Below are 22,887 nucleotides of genomic sequence, written 5' to 3'. Positions count from 1 at the left end.
CCAAATGCTAGAAGATGGACACTCAGCAACTCTCCTGCGTGAGGGTGGGATGTACTTTCAGGTGAAGTAGTGGTTGGATTTCTGAGGAAAATATTCAGGATTAGTGATGGATCCGGGCTACATGTCCTAAGCTAATGGTCTAGTATTTCCCTAAGGTACTGGAAATAAATCTTTCCCCTTTCGAAGTGTCCACATTCTCAGAGGTTGGTAATGCACATGGCTTTCAACGTTTCTGTTCTGTAACTTTATCCAGCGAGTCAGCTATTGAAGAGGCTCGAAAACGCTCCTGCGGGGAATCAGCCCCATTTTCGACTGTCGACATGTCTTACCGTGGCTTTAGACCATATTGCATTTGGGGGGATCTTGATTCTTCTTCTAGCATGAAGCAGCACCAAGTGTTGAATACTGAAATGTTAATGATTTTGTCGTATTTAGTATGCAGCGTCAGATTAACAGCCAGTCGAAATATGCGTTAAATTCAATTATAATTAATTTTTATGAGCTCATTTTAATTTTTAACTTTATTTAGGCTAATTTCAGCTCAATTGGGCGATGCTTTGTCCGCTTCATTATTAGTATTATTATTATTTTTTCGTTTTTGTTAGCGGCATCATTTGAATTGATTTGAATTCCGTCTTTAATTTCATGTGGCTGCGTCGGGGAAAACAAAAGCCGAGCACCAACATGAGCTTTTATTTCGCCATTTTATTTATTTATGACATTTTTATTAATTTTTTAAATGACATTTTGTTTTGACTGGGAAATTACGCACTGACCTTGTAGTGTGCCCCAAAAAATGATGGCGCATTTTTACTTTTTAAATATAGCATTTTTTCTTTTATTTATATCGATGAAAAAAAAAAACGAAAAAAATATACTTAAAATAAGGTAACAACATTTCGAAAAATACCAACAATTGAGAACAGCTCGCCAGACACTCCTAATGATTTAATGAACTGGGCAAATATTGAGGGCTGGGCTGGGCGACGGGACGATTACCAATTCTGCCTCCGCCATTTATCTGACGATAGTTGTAGCTACCATCGGGATTGAGGCCATCCAAAGAGCCAATGATTGAGGTAATTGGCGCATTACTCTCCTCCTGGAATTCGCTGGTGCCGCCCAATTTATCGTATTGTCCTTGGATCTCCTTTTGCGCCTGTTGCGCCTCCTCATCGGTCTTGTATTTGATAAAGAAGACCTCTGGCTTGCTTGGCTGTGTAGGCGCCGGCGTTGCGATGTCATTGGCATCCACATCATTGTCCTTCTTACTCAGCACATAGATAACAGTCTTCTCCTCCTGTGGCGCAAATTCAGCTGAATATTTCACATTGGCGTTATCACCCGCCGGCGCCTTGATGAAAACGACCCGATAATTTTTCTGTGGCCTGCCCAGCACCAAGTGCTTTACTTTGTTGTCATTGTTGTGATCTTCCGGTGCCGAGATTAGATAGAATTTCTTATTGATGATTGGCGCCTGTGTTGTAGCTGCTGGTGGCAGATATTTGTCGCCTCCACGATGCGCCAGCGGCAGACCTAGCGACAATTGACCGTTATTTGGGCTGCTGATTAGCTGACCACTATCACCTCCAATGCTCAGTGGTTGTTCATAGCCGTATTGGGGGCGGGCTAGGGCTAAACTCAAGATAGAGCAGCTTAGAAGCAGTTGGAAGACGTGCATTTTGTGACCTCTGTTATCCTTGCCGGCGTGTGTGTGTATGTGTGTGTGTGTGTGTATGTGTATGTGTTTGTTTTCACAATGTGCGTTAATCCTTGAGCGTGTGCTGAGCTGACGAATTGCGTTGCCGCACTGATTGCATTTGACGATGCTCCACTTCACTTATATGCGCATCATCTGTCCATTGGCAACGACGTCGGCGGTGGCGGTGACGGTGACGGCGCTGCGCCGCATTCGCTCATTCGCCTCGTTTGGCTTGTTTTTGTTGCAATTTATGTAAATCACAGAAAACAAGTGATTTGAACAAATCGAGCATGGAGAGCGTGCGGCCGGCCATAGGCTCGATGCTCGATGCTTGATGCGCGATGCGCGACGCTGACGCAGACTCTTTAAACGTAGAAGAAGAAAAAGCAGACTGTTGTGGCCAGTTAGTCACTTTGTTCGTCTTAGTTGTGACCTAAAATTTATTCAAATTAGAACTGCCATTAAGACATTTCATAAATGTTTGTATGTATATGTATCTCATCATTACAATTGTGAAACGAAGCAGCGAAGGCTGCCTGCTTAACACACACATAAAAAAAACAAAAAAAACAATAGAAAAAGAAGTGTTTTATAATTGGCCGTGTTCAGCAAAAAACAAGAAGAAGAGCAAAAGCTCCTCTGCTGGTCTAATAAATCAAGTCACAAAGGGCGTGAGCAGAAATCGCTCTGACTTTTTTTCAGATTATAAAAAATAACTTTTAGCCGCGATTTAAATTTTTTGTCATTATTGGTATTGTAAGCTTCCAACACAACAACAACACAACACAATGCCCAAATACATTTGCCGTATCTTCTCTCTCTCTTCATTATGGCTATTTCAGCTTTTTGCAGATCTGGCATTGAACTTGACTGTGTGCCGACCTCGCCGCACTTTGTGCGATTGTGCGTCTTGGTCACCTGAAAACGCCTAATACCAATCGTATTGGATTTCGTTGCGCTTGTTTTCATAGGCTCGTTTGTCATCTGCCATTAAATGGCACCTGCTTTTGGTGAACTGACTTGGCATAGAGCTGTTATTTTTCTATTTTTGGCTACATTCAAACAATCAATGTATAGACATTTACAAGTTCCAATGCAAAATGATTTGATTGTTTTGTGGAAATGATCAAAAATCTATTTATACAAGTACTCTGTACAAGAGTATATTAGGCTTGTGCCAAGTGGAAAATATAACAGGCAGAAGGAGTTTATATAGAATAAGTTTACATATTCGATCCCTATCTGTCTGTCTGTCCGTCCGTATCAACACCGGGATCTCTGATACTACAAGAGCTCGAGATAACAAATGGTACAAAAATGCCTTATAGTACGAGTTTATTTTAAAATTGTCCTCCCTTCCCTCACTCCCCCACTCTTAGTGTGTTGTATAGCTGCCGTAACTCCCGTGTACATACAGACAGACAGACAGACAGGCAGGATTAGATCGATTCGTCTTGTCATGCTGATCAACAATTTACGTGTATGTACTATTTGTGGTCTGCCACGCCCCCTTCTACGTGTTACACTTTTCACCTATCACAAATCTTTCAGGTGTAGAGTATAAATATTGTCAACAGTGGAAATACATACAATTTTTATTAAAGTGCTTTTCCCATCTTATAACTAAACTAAATATTGTTGATATCAGACATTTTCCCTCATATTACGGCATAAAATGAAATCAGAGATTTTGAGTTGCCCCTACGTTTCTTACCTCGTCCACGTGTCTTTTTTATTGATTGTTAAAATATTAATTTATTATGGGTGGTTATCTTACAAAAAGAATGTTTGAATTGTTTTAATCTTGTCATCTGCATTTGGAATAATTAAAGAATACCGATTTTTAAAGCGCATGTTGGGACTGAACAGCTTTTTTGTGTTCTAGCTACAGAACTATATCGTAAATGTTGAATTTTATCAAGTAGAGTAGGTAGGTAGGTAGATGCGGCAGCCAGAGCTTATGAAGACCCTGACTCACTTAGGCCGTGATTATTTGGCCCGTTGTGGTACCGCGTGGACGAAGTCCGCTTCCCATATCCCGTGGTTGGCTGCATTTCTGCGCAATTGTTACTCCCATCCGGATGCCCGGATGAATTTGTAAATGTAAATCGGCTTTCTTTCTGCTAACGCCGACAGATTTGGGAGGAGGCCATCTCCTAGAAAGCGTTGTCTGGTCCTACACAAAGCTGGACAGTCGCAGAAGAGGTGGGTAACTGTTTCCTCCTCTTCTTCGTCTCTGCAACTTCTACAGAAGTCGTTGTGTTGAAGTCCTAGTCTGGCGGCATGGGAGCCCACCAGCCAGTGCCCCATGATGGCTCTGATTACGGCTGAGCATTGGCTTCAGCTCAGCCTACAGAGTTCTAAAGTCCGTCAAGTAGAGTAAATCTATTAATAAGTTTTTTGATTTTGATATCCCGCCATAATGTATTTACAAAAAAATTTTTTAATGGTTTATTGCTTGATGAATTTTACTAATTTGTAAATCTACAAGTATATAGTACTTAATATTATAAAAAAGAAACATTTGTTTGTTTGTTTGAATTGAAAAGGCTCCGAATCTACTGGACCGATTTCTTTCACTGTTGGGAAGCTACCCTATCGACGGTTAACATATTATATTTGCAAAAAAGAATGGAATCCTTACTAAAATGCCAATAATGTAACCAAAGGTGTAAAAAATTACCTTAAAAACGGCTGAATAGCATGCTGTTAGTTCATATTCATCCTCGAAACATTGTCACATTAAATATTAAGGCAATATTATTCAAAAGCCCCCAGCGAAATAAGATATTACAAATCGATCGACACCCTGATTAATATTGAAGACATTTAAATTCACTAAAATTCAGAATTGCAATCATGCTTTTGGGAAATTAAATCCTTCCAAGCATGTGCAATGGGACGAGCCTGCTTATTAAGCAATTGCAGGACAATTTAAGTGTAGCAACCATTATCAACGGCCCAGCAACTGGTCAACTAGCTCATATAACGAGGATACCGAGGTTATCGATGATCCTTCGAATTAGTAGGGATCGACATACGAAAGCAATGTTTTACTGTATGTTGTTATTAAATGTATAATTTTTAAAATTTTGGTAAAAATACCCATGCGAAGCAGGGGCAGGACGCTAGTAAAAAATATTTTGGTTGAGTTGCTATATCCGAGGTGGCTCTGCTAAATATTATTTAACCAAAAAAATTAATTTTCGATTAAATAATGCACGATGCATTTAAAAAAATAACTTATGCATATGATCAATGAAAAAACTTCAACAAATCCAACTCAGATCCATTTTAAGGCGAAATAATGCGTCATAATAATGAACGTGTGCTCGACTTTATATGCCAAAATTTTTTCTAGGGGGGGGCAATGGCCCCCCCTGCCCCGCCCTGCCTACGCCCTTGCGCCTATTGCTCAGGACAATTAAGTACACAAAACGTGCTAATAAAAAGAGAGAGAAACTGGAGCTTAGTACGACACACGGGTGATTCCATTTATAGGCCAAGCTAATGACAGAACAGCAACAATAGAATGACATTAAATAAAGAAAACAATGCAGCGTGGGGCAACAAACTGGACTAAGTGAACCGGCTGATATCTATACTACAAGTATTGTTGCAATATTGATTCAAAAGCCTATTAAGTGTTTTTCTTTTCAATTTCAGAGATCACCTAATTCAGTTATTATAGTAAAATAGCGCTTGCCAGCGTGCCTCATGCCTGCGTGCCTGCGTGCGTGTGTTCGTTGGTGATGTGAACGAAATGATAATTATCAATTAGGCATTCCATATCTATTAGAAGAAGGCAGAGGCCGAAATGGTGGGGCAGTCGGGCTTGGAAATTTATGTAACTTTTTATTAATGCCGACAGTAAAAACCGAGGGACAAATGTCGCAGCGCCGATGTCTCGGCTACCGTCTACCGCCGGCTACTCTTTTATTTAGTAGGTGTGATTATCTTTATGCAAAGATCGCTTATTGATATGCAGATCTACATACGCATATACAAATATATGGGAATATGAATACACAAAGATGCGATCTAAAGTCTTCGTAATTGATAATAAATTAGTTGGCGCCATCGCAGCTGCCACCTCTGGAGTCAGGCGTTTGTGGGGCGTGGTAGTTCAAACAGAATATGCTCGTATAGTTGTTTTTCTTTTTTTTTTTGCCCCATATACACATAAATACTACTTATACATAAACGTGTGTGTGCTTATATATGTACATTCGTATATGAAATTTGTTTTACTTAATACTTTTTGGTATTTTAATGCGTTGCGTTGACGTTAACCTTGGCTGTGATTTGATTTCAGTTTCTTTTAAGACGCTAATTTATTTGCCATGGTCTGTGTTTGCTATTCGATTGGCCAGTTGCTGGCTGAGTTGGCTGTTTGCGGTTGGCTGATCGCTGGGTCGGATTTCTGTGGTCCAACAATTATACCATGCCAAAAAGCTGAAGATTGTGGGGCATAAACTTTTGTACAAGTATACCCTAAGTGGATACTTGTAAGTTCGTTCTATATGTAATGGGCAGACGAAGGCGTGACAGACACAATTAACGATTAAGATCCGATGAATCATTGATTGAGATATTTAATACCATTTTAATTAACTTAATTCAAGATTTTGGTCGATTTCTTATTATTCCACTTTCCAATTTTTCGACTGCATCTTCCATAATCACGAATTGTGGAATCGCCTACAAGACATTAAATTTTCACCATAAGCTTGTTTCATTTATTGAAATGTTTTGGAAAAAGTCGCACAAGTTGTAAAACGGACTTCATTTTTGCTCTTTCTTCGATGCTCATTTTAATTAACCTAAACGAAGATTTAGCCCGAATTTCTTATTATCCAATTTTTCGACTGCATCTTCCATAATCACGAATTGTGGGTGGTCAACATATTTGTCAAAATCCAAGTCATTAAGACAATTTTAGAATGGCGCACACCACTGGTAGACTCGGCTACAAGACATGCAATTATCACCATAAACATTTTTCATCTATTGAAATTTTTTGGAATTTTTTCTTCGATGTTCATTTTTGAACCGATGATAAAAATAGACTGTCACTTAAGACGCAAGCCATTGCTTCAAATGCCATTCAATTGTTACAAGAAGTTGGTAGAATGCATGGCAATATTTCACTGTCTTCCTGAATGAATTATTTCTGTCTCCATTAAGTATAAATATTCGTATCAGAAATTAAACAAATCTATCTACGTAGACACATCCGTCTATTCGTTTTTCATTTCATTAGTTCATTAGTTCCCCACATACCAATATCTATTGGGATTGTTTAGTAAATAGGCCCATTATAAAAGAAAATTTCCAGTATTTTACATTTTGTTGAATGCTTAAAAGAATCCTTAAATTTTATTTAAAAAAAAAGAAAAAAAATTACCTTTTTTACATAGGCAAAAAATTGGTGTTTAGGGAAAATCGCTAAATAACGTCAAAAATTCTAGCAAAATAATCGCTGAAAATTATTTAAATAGATCTACATACGAGTATATTTAATAATTGTCCATGTTGTCTAATCAGTTGTTTGGCTGGCAGTGTATGGAGAGTTTGAGGAGCAGTGCGCCTCGCACCTGTCACTGGCACACTTTACTTTTGCGCCACAGGCAAATAGGTGGCCTGCGTGTTATCTCCAGTGTGCTGGACAACCTTGTAGCCCAACTGACTGATGCCACTACCGGCGGCATCATAGCCCCCAGTGTTGCCACCGATGATTTGAACGGAGCTGGTGCTGCTGCCGCTGCCGCTGTCGCTACCACCAGCATTCACTGGAATGCCGCCGGTGCCGATAATGTTGACGCCACCATTTCCGTCAGCAATCACGCCCGAAGCACCGTTGTCTCCTAGGCTGCCAATGACCGAGGAAACGGGAACAAGACCCTCATCGCTTACCTGCGAGCTTCCGCCGAGAGAGTCATATTGGGCTGCAATGTCGATTACTCTTGTAAATAAGAAATGTGGATTTTAATGAGAATGTCCACCTACCCTGGATGGTCTGTTGGGCGTGCTGCGCCTCCTGTGGAGTCTTGTACTTGATGAAGAACACCTCTGGTTTGTTGTTAACAGGAGCCGGTGTGACAACCTCGGCACTGACATCCAAGGCATTCGATTTCTTCGACAACACGTAAATGGCAGTCTTATCCTCGACCGGTGCCACATTGGCGATAATTTTGGCCTTACTGGCGCTCGACGAGGGCGCGTTGATGAAGACCACACGGTAGTTCTTCTGCGGGCGTCCAATGGTCACATGACGCACAATTTGCTGCTCATCGTGATCCTCGGGTGCGGTATGGATGTAGAAGTGCTTGCTCACAACCGCAGGCTGGAAGTTAACCAGGTGGCTGAGATAAGCCTCCTGTTCGCCGTAATTAATGTTCGGTCCTGTTTTCAGGCCGGTCAAGCCAATGCTGTCACTGTTGCCGCTTGATGTGTAACTCTGAGTGATTTGGCTGCCACTGCCGCCAATGCCGCCAATGCCACCAATGCCAATACCACCAAACCTTCCGGCGCCGCCGCCGCCGCCGCCAGAGCTGCTAATGACCTGTGTGCTGGGCACGAAACCAGCAGAGCCCACGTTCACTTGGCCAATGCTTGGGATGGTGTTGTAGTAGGTGTTTCCTGAGGCTGTTGGCTGGTATGAGGTGCTGGTGGATGTGGTTGTCAAGGGGGCAGTCAATAACGCGCCGCCGCTGCTGCCGCTATTGAACCCGGCACTATAGCGATAGCCCAAGCTGACATCAGGACGCGCTGATACCCAGCGGCTGCAGCCGATTACTGCAAGGCAGGCGAATAACTGCTTGGACGGATTGATGACATTTTCTGAGTTTCTTTTCCTTGAACTACCATCGTCCATCACTTACCACTAGTTTGTTCATGATACCTAAGATGCTGGTCGGGATGCTCGCGAACTGTACGGCTTAGGCTACTGCACTGGTTTGATGCGCTGCCTTCGAATGGCCAGCAATTATATACCCCCGGGCGATCTTTAATTAAAGTTAATTGAAATTGTCGCCAGGCCAAGTAAAAACTTCCACCGTACAAAACTTATGATTTGCAATAAATCGTTAAAAAACTATAACAGCAGAAATCCGGCTAGCACGGATTTGGGCTTTTCGATTTGCAGGCGCTAATTGGTCCAGCAAATATTGAAAGCACAAATTGCGTTGGCTTTTGTTTTTTCTGTTTTGTTTCATTTTTATTTTCTTCATTATACACATGCATACATACATACATACATATGTACATGTACATGCTATTTGTCTACAATATTGATTGCTCTTTTATCATACACGTATATGAAAATTAGCCAAGTTGGGCGCGTGAAATTTGTGGCCGATGGTCTGGTTGCCGCAAGAGGTGAAAACGCAACGACTTCAGCATCCGTTATGAATCCGAATGAAAAACTGGCAAACATTTTAGCGCTTTTAATTTTTATGAGTCCTAGCCCAGTCTCCAGTGGCTTCGTACTACTAATATGTTATATGTAAATACTTTGTATATGATCGTATTCGTATTCCCATTTATCCATGCTGCAGTAGGTTGCTTGAATTCGATTTCAAGTATTTTTTCTTGTTGTTATGTTTATAGCTCTAAAATTGGAATTTACGAGTGTGTATAATTGTATGCTCATGGCCAAAGCCAAATTCATTAGCAAGAATGCTCGGGCTTCCCCATCCAAATCTATTTTACTAATACAAGTATATTCTAAGACGCACTAATTACTGGCTAACTCTCCTCGCAATCCATTTCAATCAATTTACAGATGGCTGGCAGGCCTTTCGTGATGTCGTTCGCCTACACAATTGGGATTATAGACATGCCCTGATCCATTTGCAGGTCAAATACGGCATCTTTCCGTATTATCGCGTCAGCATCGACAGTGCATATAATAATCCGCATGACTCTATCATCATACTGGACGAGGGCGATATTGGACTGCCAGACAAGTATTTCTATAGCAGCGATGCGGACAACGAGGTAGTGCGGGGCTACAAGCTTCTGCTTCGTGACTTCGCTATAAACATGGGTAAGACTAGCAGATGATATACGTAAGTCTAAAGAAAGACTGTGTTTCAGATTTGCAATAAAAGAAAGAAATTGATTAACATACTCATATTATGTACTGAAGTCCGAATTGAATTTTTAAAAATTATATTGGGAATGCGCATAGATCTGGCCAAACGAAGACATACTCGTATGCGATTACTAATGGTTTTTATACTTGACATGAAAATGAAACAATTTTAAATCCTCTCGACATCAAGATTCTAGTATAATGGTCGCTCGTTGCAGAATTATAACAATTAATATCTGTTTGGGCAAAGTTTCAAGATAATTTAACAACTGCGCGTTCATACGGTAGCCTTGAACTTAACACATTTCATTGCACAATATCATTTATGGCAGGTATTGTATCACACGAAGCAGATCTTTTTGCGAATGATATGTTTCATTACGAAGAACGCATAGTCAAGCACATCGAGGCAGCCAAGAAGCGCAGCGACCGGCAGCTGAACAAGGTCCTGAGGTTGGAGGAATTAAAAACACATGCTCCATCGGTAAATACATCCTGTTATCAGAGTCCAGTTAACTTACATTAATGATTGATCATTAATAGTTGCCTATACTGGAATCCCTACAAACCCTCTTCCCACACACCAAAATTAGCGAAGACACCGAGGTTCTGGTTCGCGATGTCAAAGTATTTGAAGAGCTTTCCACTCTGCTCTCAACATCGGATAAAAGGTAAGCTGGCAAAATTGCACTCACACACACACACACACACACACACACACACACAATTTAATGCTTCTCTCGGAAATATTTTCAGATCCATTAATGATTTCATTATCTGGTCGTTGGCACGTCAATTATTACCACATTTGTCGAAGGAGTATCGCACGTTAGCCGAGAACTTCGACCATGCTATTTATGGACGCACGGCCAGCTATCCACGTTGGCTTATATGCAGTAAAGTGGTGCGAGACTGGCTGCCATTTGCAGTGGATGCACTGCATCAACAACCACGTCAGCAGCAGTTCAACATGGCAGACGCAGTTAGTGATTCAACGGCATCCACCCTCAACAAGAATCAAGGCAACGAGGAATTCCTACGCCTTATGTTCTATAGCCTTCGCAATCAGCTGCAAGATTCCCTGGCGAAGGTCCATTGGCTCCCACCTCCAGCGCGCCAGTTCATCAACAAGAAGTTGACTGAAATGCGCCTACAATTTGGGATACCCGACGAGGTGTTGCAGAACTCCACCTATGTCAAGGACTACTACAATGAACTGCTCCTCAATAATTTGTACTTTGTCGATCACTTGGAAGCAATTTGGAGTTTCCGCAAGTCACGCATGGAGCAGAAACTTAAGCCGCTAAGCATTGAGGAAATGTACGTACATATTAAAATATTGCTAAGCACTCCGTTGTATTTTAAGTATGTGGCAGACAAATTCATTTTTCTCCTCCGTCTCCCCCAAAACCAAATAAGTTGACATCATAGAATTTAATTTTTACAGCGGAATTTTTATGCGCTTCTGTTTTAGTAATATTTTCTAAGCGACGAGGTATCTCGAGGAGAATTTCTTCTTAGCATCATAACAAATTAAGTTCATTATTTCATTTCCTATTTGATAAATTGTCGTACCATTTCGAATCGGTATAGATCGTGGCCACGAGTTTCAAGATTTTTCTTTTTAATCCTGTGCTTGTATTATTATTATATTTACTGGAAAGTCTAAAAGACAAATTTAACAAGCAGCAGGAGCCATATCAAATTCCATTTGATAGGAATACCTTATCATAAATGTACTTGTCTGCCACGCCTCCTTCTGTTTGTATTTTCTGTTGTAGAATTTAACATACGAGTATTTTTTCGATTGCAGCATTGTGTCCGAGATGTATACCCGCGAGATTCCGCAAGCCATTGTCTACTCCAATAAGCTCAACATGTTGCTGATCTCACGTGGCTTAGTTAGCTCCAGATACTACGACTATCGGTTTCCGGTGTAAGTTTAATTTTCAAAACTTTACAAGCGCAACCCATCTATTTGCTTTCCCTTTTCCCGTCGCTGCCCTCGCACCCTCAAGCGCTGTCAACTTTGCCCGAATTGGCACCGACATTTTGGAAGCGCTTGTCGACAACTTCTCCAACTTCGTACTGCAGTTCAATGCCCAGAGCAATGACCTCGCCGACGAGGTGCCTGAGCTTGAGTATGTGAGTCCCGATCTGCGCTGCCTGACAGCGGGACAGCCGCCTCACATTTCATACGAGCTGTTTCAACTGTCGCACGATGCTCTCAAGAGCTTCCATGTTACGATGAGTGCGGTGCGGACTGCCGCGCGTGCTCTGAGCAGCTTCGTTACGGCCATCGATGCGGGCAGTGCTATAATGGGTGCCAGCATCAACCAGGCGATCACCTACGAGAGTTTGGGCCTAACACGACGCCTGCGTTTGGCCGGCCTGCGATCCTACAATGAGAACGAGCTCTTCACGCTCGCCTACATGCAACAGCATTGTAGCACGACGATTGCAGATAAGGATTATGCGCGCATCAAGCCGCATGTAGAGCGTCAGCTGGCTGAACGCTATCTGTGAGTTATCGCCACCGCGTCTATGGCGCTTTTCCTATCATCCATCAATACTTGTACATGCCCTTAACCGTCTTCTGCGTTCATTTACAGGTTTAACGCCACCTGGCAGCATATACAATTTTTGCCTAGCTCTACAAACTGCGCCGTCTCCGATGTGAGTTGCTCTAATTTGCTCTGAACATAATGCTGTACAATGCCTAGCAGGATGGAGTATAGTTCTTATCGTAACTACATACTACATGTGTTTTTTTTTCGCCGACAAACATGCGCACATTGCCAGATATATTTCTTTAGAATTACAAATAGTTAGGTATTAATATTTATATGCATATTTGTAGTTGTACGAGTATAGTCTCCATGGAACCTTGACATAACCTGCCGCCCCTTATTTACATCACTCCTGTTGACATCACGTTTGCCATCGCACACACAAGGGCAGGCACCCACAGCCATATGCAACCATGCTTAACCTACCTACCTAGCTACATACCCGTATCTACTTTTTAAAGGCACTCGGGCTTTTTAAATTAGTGCAGCAGAGCGATTACTGTATTTTTAAATATAAGGATTACAACATTTGGATTGGGCTGAAAGTTTTAGGTACGAGTATTCAACAATAAAACCAAAAACAAAAGAAGACGAAAATATTCATTCTGAAACAGATCGTAAAAACGCTAAGCAAGTGTATATTTTTCATTAAAAATATAAAGAAACGTTGAATTTAAACGCGAACGGAAGATAGTTTGGGTTGTTCTTATCTCCGCTTAACCTTTTCCGTGTGTAGAACTAGTTCCGAAAACTTCTGCTGAGTCTTTCGAATGATATCTAACAAACTCACGCCCATTCACATACACTTACGTACATTTAAAAAGTATTTACTCTGTAGTCTTAAAATAAGATTTAGATAATAAGTTACTAAATGAATACGCTCTGTATAAAATGAATTTATATTTATTTATATGCCTTTAACAAAGATCCGACTCAGAAAATAAATTTTGCATCTGGTTTTGAAAATATGAATTGTAGAAATTTGGATGAGCAATGTAATATTTTGGTAAGTTAAAAAGTGTAGTATAGTTTTAGGCTACTACCAAAAATTTCAGTGCAGTGCTCTGGCTCTGAATTAAAATTAAGGAAGTACATATGTATTTTTACATATGCATAAGTATTTCTATATATATATATATATAGGTACATACATATGAGAGTAAAGAGTGTGCATATACAACTTTAAATTTAGTCCTTAGACTGCAAATTTTCAAGAGCTTTTTTCAGATCTTTCGTTAAAATTGTGTTTCTCGTATACGTATGTCTGAGGATGTGTTTCGTATCTCTTAGTATTTTATATAGTATATAGACAAAAAACGAGAACGATCCGGTACAGATTTACAGCCACAGCTGGGTAGGGAAGGAGGATGAGGACAGAATGATTAGTTTGCACCTTTAAAAAAGATTTCTTGAGCTTGGTTGAAGCATCCACTTAAATTTTGAGTTAGATAATGTTACAGTAAGGTAATGGTTTGTTGTTGCTTGACCTCACATGCGTGATTCCCGCTCTAGAAAATGCTGGACATAGTTGGCAATGCTGCGATTAAATTCACAGTCCACATCCTCAACTAATTCATCCGAGAGATTGCTGGCAACACTGGCGAGAAAAGAAATATTCAAGATGCATAAAAAGAGTGTTCGATCGATTCAGGTGCATAGTAACTCACTTAGAAAAGAGCTGCCATGGCATTGGACAATTGGCATTATTGTAGAAAAGACTTTGTTGGCATTGAGTCTGAAATTTGTCGCGGCTTTGCTGCACCTTTTCCAGTTGCACTTTAAAAGTGTTTGCCACAGCCGTGTCACCAACTGGATAGTAGTCAAGTCGGTGATAGTCATTGGGCTGGTTCTGGCGCTTTTCCGGGTGCTGCGACAAGTCCTTGCATATGGGATCCGCACGTGGTGTTAGTTCTTCATCGTCGTCCTCAGTTTTGCTTTCGACGCCCTGCTCATCATGATTTTGAACAACATTGTCTTTGTTGAAATGATTTATCGCATGTTTTGTCTGGATACGATATTTAATTTCAGTTGTAATTTTTGAGTTCTCATCTTTCCGAAATGAATGTGCCACGGACCGTTCGCGACCTGTATTTGTACGGGTAAAATGGTCATGTTTCTCTAGCTCCCGAACTTTACATTTCTCCAGCTCATGAGCTTCACGTTCCTCCAGCTCTCGTTTCTCCTGTTTTTGAGCTTTCCATTCTTCCACCTCCCGATTTTTACGTTCTTCCTGCTCCCGAGTTTTACGTTCTTCCTGCTTCTGGGCTGCACGTTGTTTTTGCTCCTGAATTTCAGACCCTTGTTGTTCGTCCACCTCTTGCTCCTGTAACAACGCATTCTCCTGACATTCAAGCGTGCGCTGCTCCAGATCATCATGTCGTCGTTGCTCACGCCACTCACGAACTTGCTGTTTCTGAATTTCCATTTCGGCTCGTTCTCGCATCGCCTGCTCCACAAGGCCCTGATTTGGTCCCGGCTTCGGTGGCGTTGGGTGCTGCTTTAACTGCTCGAGCTTCTGTTTCAATAATTGCTCACGTTGATGTTGTAGCTCATCTTCCATAAATTCTAGCACCATTTGTTCATCCTTGAGCTCGTCCTCGAGAGTTTTGGATAAAAAGATTTTACCATTTTGACCGTGCAATATTTTCACTTCTTTGTAACGCATATCGTCAGGCTCAAGTTTCTGGTGCAACTGCTGTCGCTCCTTTAGGTACCGATGTCCGGCCCAGAATTGTTCGCTGTATGGTGACTCACCTGGCGAAAGAGCCATTGGGCTGTACATAGACCGTATAGATTTTATTATGGATATATAATATGACATAGAGATATAAAATAAAATAGATATAGCCAAGAGGGAAGGCTACAGTCGCGCAATCTCGACATTGAAATACCCTATACCCACTCCCACAAATTAGAAAAACAACTTTAATACTCTGTACATGAAATGTACACGAGCTGAAAAATGCAACAGTCAGAAGTCGATCTTGCCCTGCCTGTCTTTCTGTATGTTCGTCCGTATGATCACCTAGATCTCAGAGACTATAAGAGATAGAGACACCAAATTTTGTACATAGATGCCTCATATGTGTATGCACTACGAGTTTATTTCAAAATTGTCCTCCATGATGTTTCATTGATGCCGTAACTCCCGTGTTCATACGGACAGCCAGACGGAGAGGACTAGTTCGATTCGTCTTGTCATGCTGATCAGGAATATTTATGCTTTGTGTGGTCTGCCACGCCTCCTTCTGTCTGTTACATTTCCCACCTCGTGCAAGCCTAATATTCTTTTGTGCATGTGAAAGAGTATAAAAATAATTTATTCATATTTTATATACCCTGTTCCTGATAGGCATATTTTAGGTATATACTCGTACATCAGGTGTGTGCAGAGTGAAAAATTTAACAGGCGGAAGGAAGCGAGGCAGGTATTAGGGGAGTGGGGGCAAGGAGGAGCATTTGGTGTTTATTTGGACGGACAGAGAGACAGGGCTAAATCGGCACGGGGCTGACCTAGGGGGTTAAGCTGTCTGGAGAAGTCGGGAAGCGAGAGCCACTTAAGGCGCATTAGGCACTGGAATTCGTAAATTGTAAGTAGTGGACGCGGACAACTTAAACTTCGAAGCTATTATGGGTCATCCTTTAAAATGTCGCAAGTCCCTCTCCAACTTCAAGTCAATTCACTGTTAGCAGCACATTTCAAACTGGCCATGCTATCATAAAGCCAACAAGACACTATGTGATCAAGAGCAGATACATACATGTACATCTTCTATCTATATATATAAAATAGTTTGTCCTGACTGACTGACTGATTGGTGATCAACTCACAGCCCAAACGGTAAAGGCTAGGAAGCTGAAATTTGGACTCAAGTATCCTTTCATAGTCTAGGTGCCCACTAAGAAGGGATTTTGGAAAACTCCATCTCCAAAGGGGGGAAAACAGGCTCCAACGTTTGTATGAAAAATCTACAGTTTGATTAACTTTAAACTTAGTTTGTATACTCTCAGAACAATTCCAAGAAAAACTGTATACTTGGTTTTTTGATATTTGTTTTGGGGCCCAAAATATGGAAGTTTTCCTGTACAAAAAATATTGGGGCACAAAAGCAAACCGCGTCAACAGCCCACACGGTAAAAGCTAGGATGCTGAAATTTGGGCTCAAGTATCCTATCATGGTGTAGATGCGCACTAAGAAGGGATTTTGGAAAATTCGAGCTCCAAAGGGGGGACAACGAGCTCCAAAGTTTGTTTGAAAAATCCGCATTTTTTAGCCGATCGACATAAAACTTAGTTTCTAAAATACATTTAAAGAATACAAACAAAACTGCATACTTAGATTTTCGAAATTTGTGTTGGAGCTTATTGGGGTTTTAATATTTATTCACTATTTCAAATGAAAAGTTTGTGTTATAAATTTAGTCCGATCGATTTTAAAATTGGGTAATGTAATCTACGTAACTAAATCTACAACTTTGCATTCAAGGATTTTCAAAATATGCATACCAAACAATACAAAATATCAAACAGTTGGGGACAACTAAGTATATATATACACACATACAAACAGCTGTTCGTGTAGTTGCGTGCAAACGATTGAAATAGCCAAAGCAACATGTGAGACACTAATGTGTGAATGTCCATACATATGTGCACATATATGTATGTACATATGTATCTACATATGTATGTATGTACATTCGTCTTGCACTGACAGAGCAAGAAATGTTAATTAATTGAAAATTATATAACATTTTTAAAAGTATTTTTTTCTTTGTTTAGTGCATTTGGCATTAGTGTTTTCATTAATAACTTTATGCAGCAACAACAAATATCAAATAGTTGGGGACATCACATACACACACTCACACACAACAAGCAACAGTTCGTGTCTATGTGTGCGGTTCTCTACGTACGGTTGAAAAAGTAAAGAGAAACATATGTATGTACATATGTACATATGTATGTATGCCTGTGTATTCATATAGCATGTATGTACATTCGTATTAATGTATACATTGGGCAATCGAACACAGTTGTTTGATTGTAAAAAAAATAATGCTCTAAAAACAACAACAACTGCAAGTCATTGGCTCGCTCTTCTTCTTTCGTTTTGACCATTTAATGTTAATTGCAAAGGCAAAACGCCAAAATGTTATAGTTACCGTCGCTAGGCAACGACTGCGTAAGCGATAGTAAAGCAGAAACCGAATAACGGAGCTACGCATATTCTGCTTCGCATTGCGGGCAGATGTATGTATGTATGATTTGTTCTTATTGATCTCAATAAATAATTAGATTTTATTATTTAAATATTCTGCTTATTGCATTCAAACTTCGATATTTTGATGGTATCGATGGCTTCAACTATCGAAAGTTGTACTCTAGCAAATTGAGATGAGAATTGTCAGTGCTTTTTGATCGTGGCTCATCGCTGCACGGCATTGACACGAGTGCCGTGTTTCATATTCCGAGTTTGTGCGTGACCGTATTGACTTAATATGGCACGAAAAGACTCAAATGTGAATTTAAAATTAGGATATACCCTTATAATTATTCCCCTTTTTTGCACATAGTCTATCTTAAAACGTTGCGTTATCTCTATTTATAAAACAGTTTGTCCTGACTAATTGGTGATCAACGCACAGCCCAAACGGTAAAAGATGAAATTTGGACTCAAGTATCCTTTCATAGTATCCATCATAGTGTAGGAGCACACTAAGAAAGGCTTTTGGAAAATGCTAGCTCCAAAGGGGGGAAAACGAGCTTTACAAAATATTAGTTATAGTTATAGAAGGAACAAAAATGTAACGGACTACTGAACAATTTTTTGTTAAGAACAGAAAATGTTCATTTAAATACCTTAAATGCCTTCCTACTGGTAACTTATAAGGTGAAAACATATGGATAGGTTATGCACACACAAAATAAATACAATTGGAAACATGATATTGAGCCGGGCTAAGACGGGCAATACCTGCTAGTATGTATATATACAAGTATATAGACTTTTTTCACAAATGTTGAAAAGCACACTACGATAGACACGCGAATATTGGGAATTGAGTTTTCTGCATTAATTCAATATTCGTAGTGTCGCCAAATTCGTGAATCGCAAATCAAGTTGTAGTCTCTAGCAGACGTGGAGCTTGCATCATTAGCACACTCTTGCCCAACTGCATTAGCTTGGAGAATGAAGACAAAATTACGACAGTGGGAACAACTCTGCGCATATTAAGTTTCCCATATGGCACATCGGCACGCTATCCTTCAGCGCCTCAGCGCCAGCGCCCACCCAGGCCCACACGCACAAGGTCAATGCCAAAAATACAACCATTCAGTAGTGGCCCTTGAAAACAAGGCAATGGCGGGCTTGGAGTGCTGGGCGTACAGCTTTCTGTCAAATGGCAACCCCCTACGGTGGTCTCGCATAAATAATATGACACAATCAAAATAGAAAATGGCAAAGCCAAAAATACGCTATGGATCAATTAATTAATGAACGCGAGCGACTTGATGATGAAACCACAGTACAGAAACGGGCCTGCAAACGAAGCGATGAGCTGCCGGATGGAGGGGAACTGTCAAGGGGCAAGTACGCTTGCTAATAGGCAGCAGCGCGCAAAGTTATTGATCAAACAAATAAAGCGCAGCGGCAGCGTCGGCGGCGGCGGCGACAACAACAACAACAAAAGCAAAGCAAAGTTTGTTAAGCTAAAACTGGCGAAGTAATCGTCAAGAACGGCTGGAGTGCAGCCTGTCCCGTATTGACAGGAATTTTATTATCGCACTACACACATAAGCACGATTGGAAGGGGCCGAAAGGAAAGGAAAGGAAAGGGTAAAGGGGGCCGTGCGTAGCTACCCAAGTATTATGTCAGCAGTGAAGCACACTTCCAAACAAAGTCTAGAAATTTATCACCATTCTATGCGCGGTGCATGAAAAGGCGTTTGGCGAACGGCCAACTAAAATGAAATGAACTGCCCGGCTTAAGCAAAGGGCACAAGTGCTGCGAGCTTATTCTTATGATAGAGTAACCAGTGTACCCTTTTACCCTTTGGGTATAGGGTATAAAAAAAGCTCTAATAGCTTCTTCTGATCTTTAACCTTCTGTTTACATACTTATATTACTCGCTGGAAGCGCTACATGCTTCGAATAAAAACAATAAAAACGCTTGAGTTGGGCCAGCCCCACTCTTGAATACCCTGTATCCACAACCTCTTTCGAGCTAAAACTTTAACCTCAACTGCACTTTGTTTTAACAATGGAATGGAACCTAGTGTGTGCTAAGTGAACGATTTTTCAAAGTGTAATTTATACCTGATTATAAGCACCATTAAGCCTCGGGTAGAGGATATAAAAAATAAAAAAAAAAACAGATGTGTTGGGGAAAGGTAAGCGAAAAGAGCAGCAGCCACAAAGAATACGAGTGGAGAGAGAACTGCACTTTGTTTTGGGTTGAGCGTGGCGGTCGACAACGCCTCTGTTTAGTGAGTAACTCCAGTGCTTCATACGTGTGTTGCGTAAGCCGCAAGAGAATTCGGACGTCGGGAATGTCACTTAAATAAATGTTGTGAGAGTCAGTTAAACTGCAAAGGGAGGGAACTGTGGTCAAGTACTGTTCTGTTCGAATACGAATTGCTCCGGCATATCATTATCTATCGGTAGAGTATATCTTAACTATTGGATGTGGGAATGCTAACGTCGAAGCCCAACTGTCTAACAGACGAAGGTTCGAACATTGCAGTTTAGACTTTAAAAGTTGCTTATGAGCGCCTAACACTATTCTGTAGCTCATTCTATAATTGGAAAGAATACTTGTAATATACGGATACGATACGAATCAGCCTTAAGAACGGGGAAGGTAGGTTTGAATGCAGAACTTTTTGGACTTTCTAGGCCCTCTGAAAAGATGGTGACGATACTATAGTATAATGGTGACTCGTTTCTTGTTCCAAATCGCTATCTTCAGTCTTTGTATCGGGGCGTTGGGCGATGGCGTCAGCGCTGACGCCACATACACGCAAACCAGTATACACATGTATATGCACAGTACAGCGAACAAATGGAAAGTGTTCGCTCTGAGAACCGCCGCGCGTGAGCGGCGTTCACGAAGACGGAGACGACGATGACATCATTGGATTCATATTGGCTGTAGGCAGCAACAGCAGAGCCAGCGACTGTCGCAGTGGCATCAACTGTCGTCTTCGTCATTGGAACTGTTCATTACTAGGCACTAGACACGTATCAGATACTCACAGTGTTTGCAGCATCATGCGCATGGTATCCGTTGATGGATTGGCACTGCTGGTCAATATGTCGATAATACTCCGGTCGCGTTGCTCGGCCCGTGTCAGCAAATCTATGAGTGCCTGGCGCTGGGCTGGTGCTAGCGTCTCCGGGTTGTAGGCCAACGGCACCTCCATCAGTTTCTCCATTGCTGGGCGAGGCTTGGCCAATTGTTGCTGTTCCATCGCAATTGTGCCCCTGCATGTCTTGCGCCTCCTTCCTCTGCCCTCCCTTACCTCATTACCCTCATGGGCCTCGGCCAGGGTAATAATTTGACGTGTGCGTACGTCATAGATAGGCATGTGTTCATAGGGATCCGTCAGCGTCTCCTGCAGCTGCTTCGAGATGCGTGCCGAGAGTGTGGGAGTGACTGCAGGAGCTGGAGGCGGATGTGACAATTGTTTTCGCGCGCTCTTTCGCTGATTGCCAGACAGTGGTTGCTGCGCTGGCGTCAATTTCTTGGACGTACGGATTGCACGGGGAGTGCTGGTGGCCGAATGTGTACGGAGATTCATCCCTAAGGCCGTAGTGAGTGCAGGGTCTAGATTGACAGTGCGTGGAGTAGCTGATGAGTGGCGTTGCCGGCTGCGTGTGTGATCGGAACTAGGGAGCAAACGCATGGGGGCTGCCGATTTGTGCCGTCTGGCTGGCGGTGGCAAATCCGTGGACTGTTCGATGCGCCTCATCATGAGCTCCAAATCCTTCCGTGCGGCATCGATTGGATGGATAGCCACTGCTTTGGCGCATGTGGAAGTTCGTGGCTTTGTTTTTAGCTCTACAGGCTTACGTATAGTTTTCTGAGTAATTTTCCCTTGGGGTTTCTCTTTTCTGTCCTCATTAAGATAACTAGAGCATAGATGCGAGTCCACCTTGGCTTTGACGCCTTTAAGATTGGGCCGCAACCTTGAGCTGGATACTTTGACTTTGGTGGACTTGTTGTCAGTCATAATATTAATGTGAACGGAGACGGGTGCTGTTAAAATGGACGGCGGCTTCTGTTCTTGATTATCCTGTGATTGCTCACTGCGCAAGGATTGCTTGCGATTCGACGGATTAGTGAGTATAGTTTGGCGGGCTTTGGTTTGTGGCTGTTCTTCCTTTGTCAAGGAGCATCTTTTGTAACTAGATATTTGGGGGCTTCCGGTCGCGACCCCTTGGGTCCGATTTAGCGGTTTCCTTGCAGCCACGCCTGTTGAGCTCGCAGTGATGGTGCGTCCTCTGTGCACGCTGGAGGTAGTAGGCCGCACCACCGCCACCACAGGCTTCTTGCGTGCTTGTAGAGTGCGTGTCGGCGCCATTTTGGATTCGGCCAAGCGAGCAGCAGGCGACATGCTGGACGAAACTAAGCCCTCCAATGTGCTTTGCGTGGTTGTTGCTGGCGCTGTGTTTGGTGGCTTCGGCCGCTCTTTTGAGCGAAGACGCGAAGAAAGAGATTTTTGGGTCTGTTTGCAACTAGCGGGACTAGCTGACTTAACATGATAGCAGCGCTCTGGCTGTTGAGTTGGTGCCACCGATTGTAGTGATTGCGGCTGTAGTAAGGGGTCTGACGAAGTTTCCATTTCGTACATTTGCCGATCCCACTGCTGCTCCATTTCTTGCGCCCACTGATCTTCGAACTGTCGCCCCAAATGCTGCTCCAGTAGCTCCAGCTGGTAATGCTGTTCCTCGGCGTTGTAGTGTATAGCGTTAAGAGTCGGTCTGAAGACTGCTGTTTTTCCGCCCGGCCTCATCACGAAATCGGCAGTTGCAGCATCTCCCGCACCCATTCTTGGTTGCATTACAGCTGGCGGCCTGGTGCAGTTGTTTGCGCGTAGGCTCCGTGCTTTTGGGCTCCCGGGCCTCCCGTTGTCTCTACCGACGCTCATTGGTATCGGTTCAAATAGGTGTGATCTGGATTCTGGCCTGTTCTGCTGACCATTCTCAGTAACATTCTTATGGCCCTGGGCACCATTGTGGGGAGGGTGGCGCATGCGTACGGTCAGAATTTCATCGTCAGGTGACTCGTTCTCATTACTCAATGACTCGGTGGAGTTATAGCGGCCAAGGCCATCAACATGGTCGCCAGAGTCGGCATACTCGCAGTTCCCCCCACCTACCGGAAGTAAGACTTTCTTCTTGCTGTTGTTTTTGTTGCTGTCTCTGCTGCTGTTACCTGCACTCATTTGTCCGTCGCTGACTGCTCTGCCGTGCTTTGCTGCGCTCTGTGGTGCTCGTTCTGCCTCGTG

At 42.2% G+C, this 22,887-nt stretch overlaps 4 protein-coding genes across 6 annotated transcripts in view; 1 reads left to right on the top strand and 3 right to left on the bottom strand.

Annotated features, from left to right (window-relative positions):
* LOC115629210 (protein gone early) overlaps nucleotides 1–13,336 on the top strand; it is a 46,950-nt gene extending 33,614 nt beyond the window's left edge. For all 3 annotated transcript variants that reach the window (XM_030525611.1, XM_030525610.1, XM_030525612.1), the window contains exons 5-11: nucleotides 9,489–9,752; nucleotides 10,133–10,284; nucleotides 10,344–10,471; nucleotides 10,557–11,120; nucleotides 11,614–11,736; nucleotides 11,819–12,322; nucleotides 12,413–13,336. In XM_030525611.1, coding sequence (XP_030381471.1) covers nucleotides 9,489–9,752; nucleotides 10,133–10,284; nucleotides 10,344–10,471; nucleotides 10,557–11,120; nucleotides 11,614–11,736; nucleotides 11,819–12,322; nucleotides 12,413–12,500 — 1,823 coding nt within the window. In that variant the 3' untranslated portion in view covers nucleotides 12,501–13,336. The remainder of the gene's footprint in view (nucleotides 1–9,488; nucleotides 9,753–10,132; nucleotides 10,285–10,343; nucleotides 10,472–10,556; nucleotides 11,121–11,613; nucleotides 11,737–11,818; nucleotides 12,323–12,412) is intronic.
* On the bottom strand, nucleotides 941–1,681 carry LOC115629189. Its single transcript, XM_030525589.1, has one exon. It carries the CDS (start codon nucleotides 1,679–1,681, stop codon nucleotides 941–943), a length of 741 nt encoding a protein of 246 aa, XP_030381449.1.
* On the bottom strand, nucleotides 7,316–8,579 carry LOC115629188. Its single transcript, XM_030525588.1, has 3 exons — nucleotides 8,227–8,579; nucleotides 7,712–8,175; nucleotides 7,316–7,650 (listed from the first exon to the last, which is right to left on the bottom strand). Exons 1-3 carry the CDS (start codon nucleotides 8,577–8,579, stop codon nucleotides 7,316–7,318), a joined length of 1,152 nt encoding a protein of 383 aa, XP_030381448.1.
* LOC115629209 (inner centromere protein) lies at nucleotides 13,258–22,830 on the bottom strand. Its single transcript, XM_030525609.1, has 3 exons — nucleotides 20,633–22,830; nucleotides 14,038–15,144; nucleotides 13,258–13,967 (listed from the first exon to the last, which is right to left on the bottom strand). Exons 1-3 carry the CDS (start codon nucleotides 22,822–22,824, stop codon nucleotides 13,859–13,861), a joined length of 3,408 nt encoding a protein of 1,135 aa, XP_030381469.1. The 5' UTR covers nucleotides 22,825–22,830; the 3' UTR covers nucleotides 13,258–13,858.
* Between the last annotated feature and the right edge of the window lie 57 nt (nucleotides 22,831–22,887).

This window comes from Scaptodrosophila lebanonensis, unplaced genomic scaffold (genome assembly GCF_003285725.1).
Source record: "Scaptodrosophila lebanonensis strain 11010-0011.00,11010-0021.00 unplaced genomic scaffold, SlebRS2 tig00000136-arrow-arrow-pilon, whole genome shotgun sequence".
Lineage (NCBI taxonomy): Eukaryota > Metazoa > Arthropoda > Insecta > Diptera > Drosophilidae > Scaptodrosophila > Scaptodrosophila lebanonensis.
This window is presented reverse-complemented; position numbering and strand designations above follow the sequence as displayed.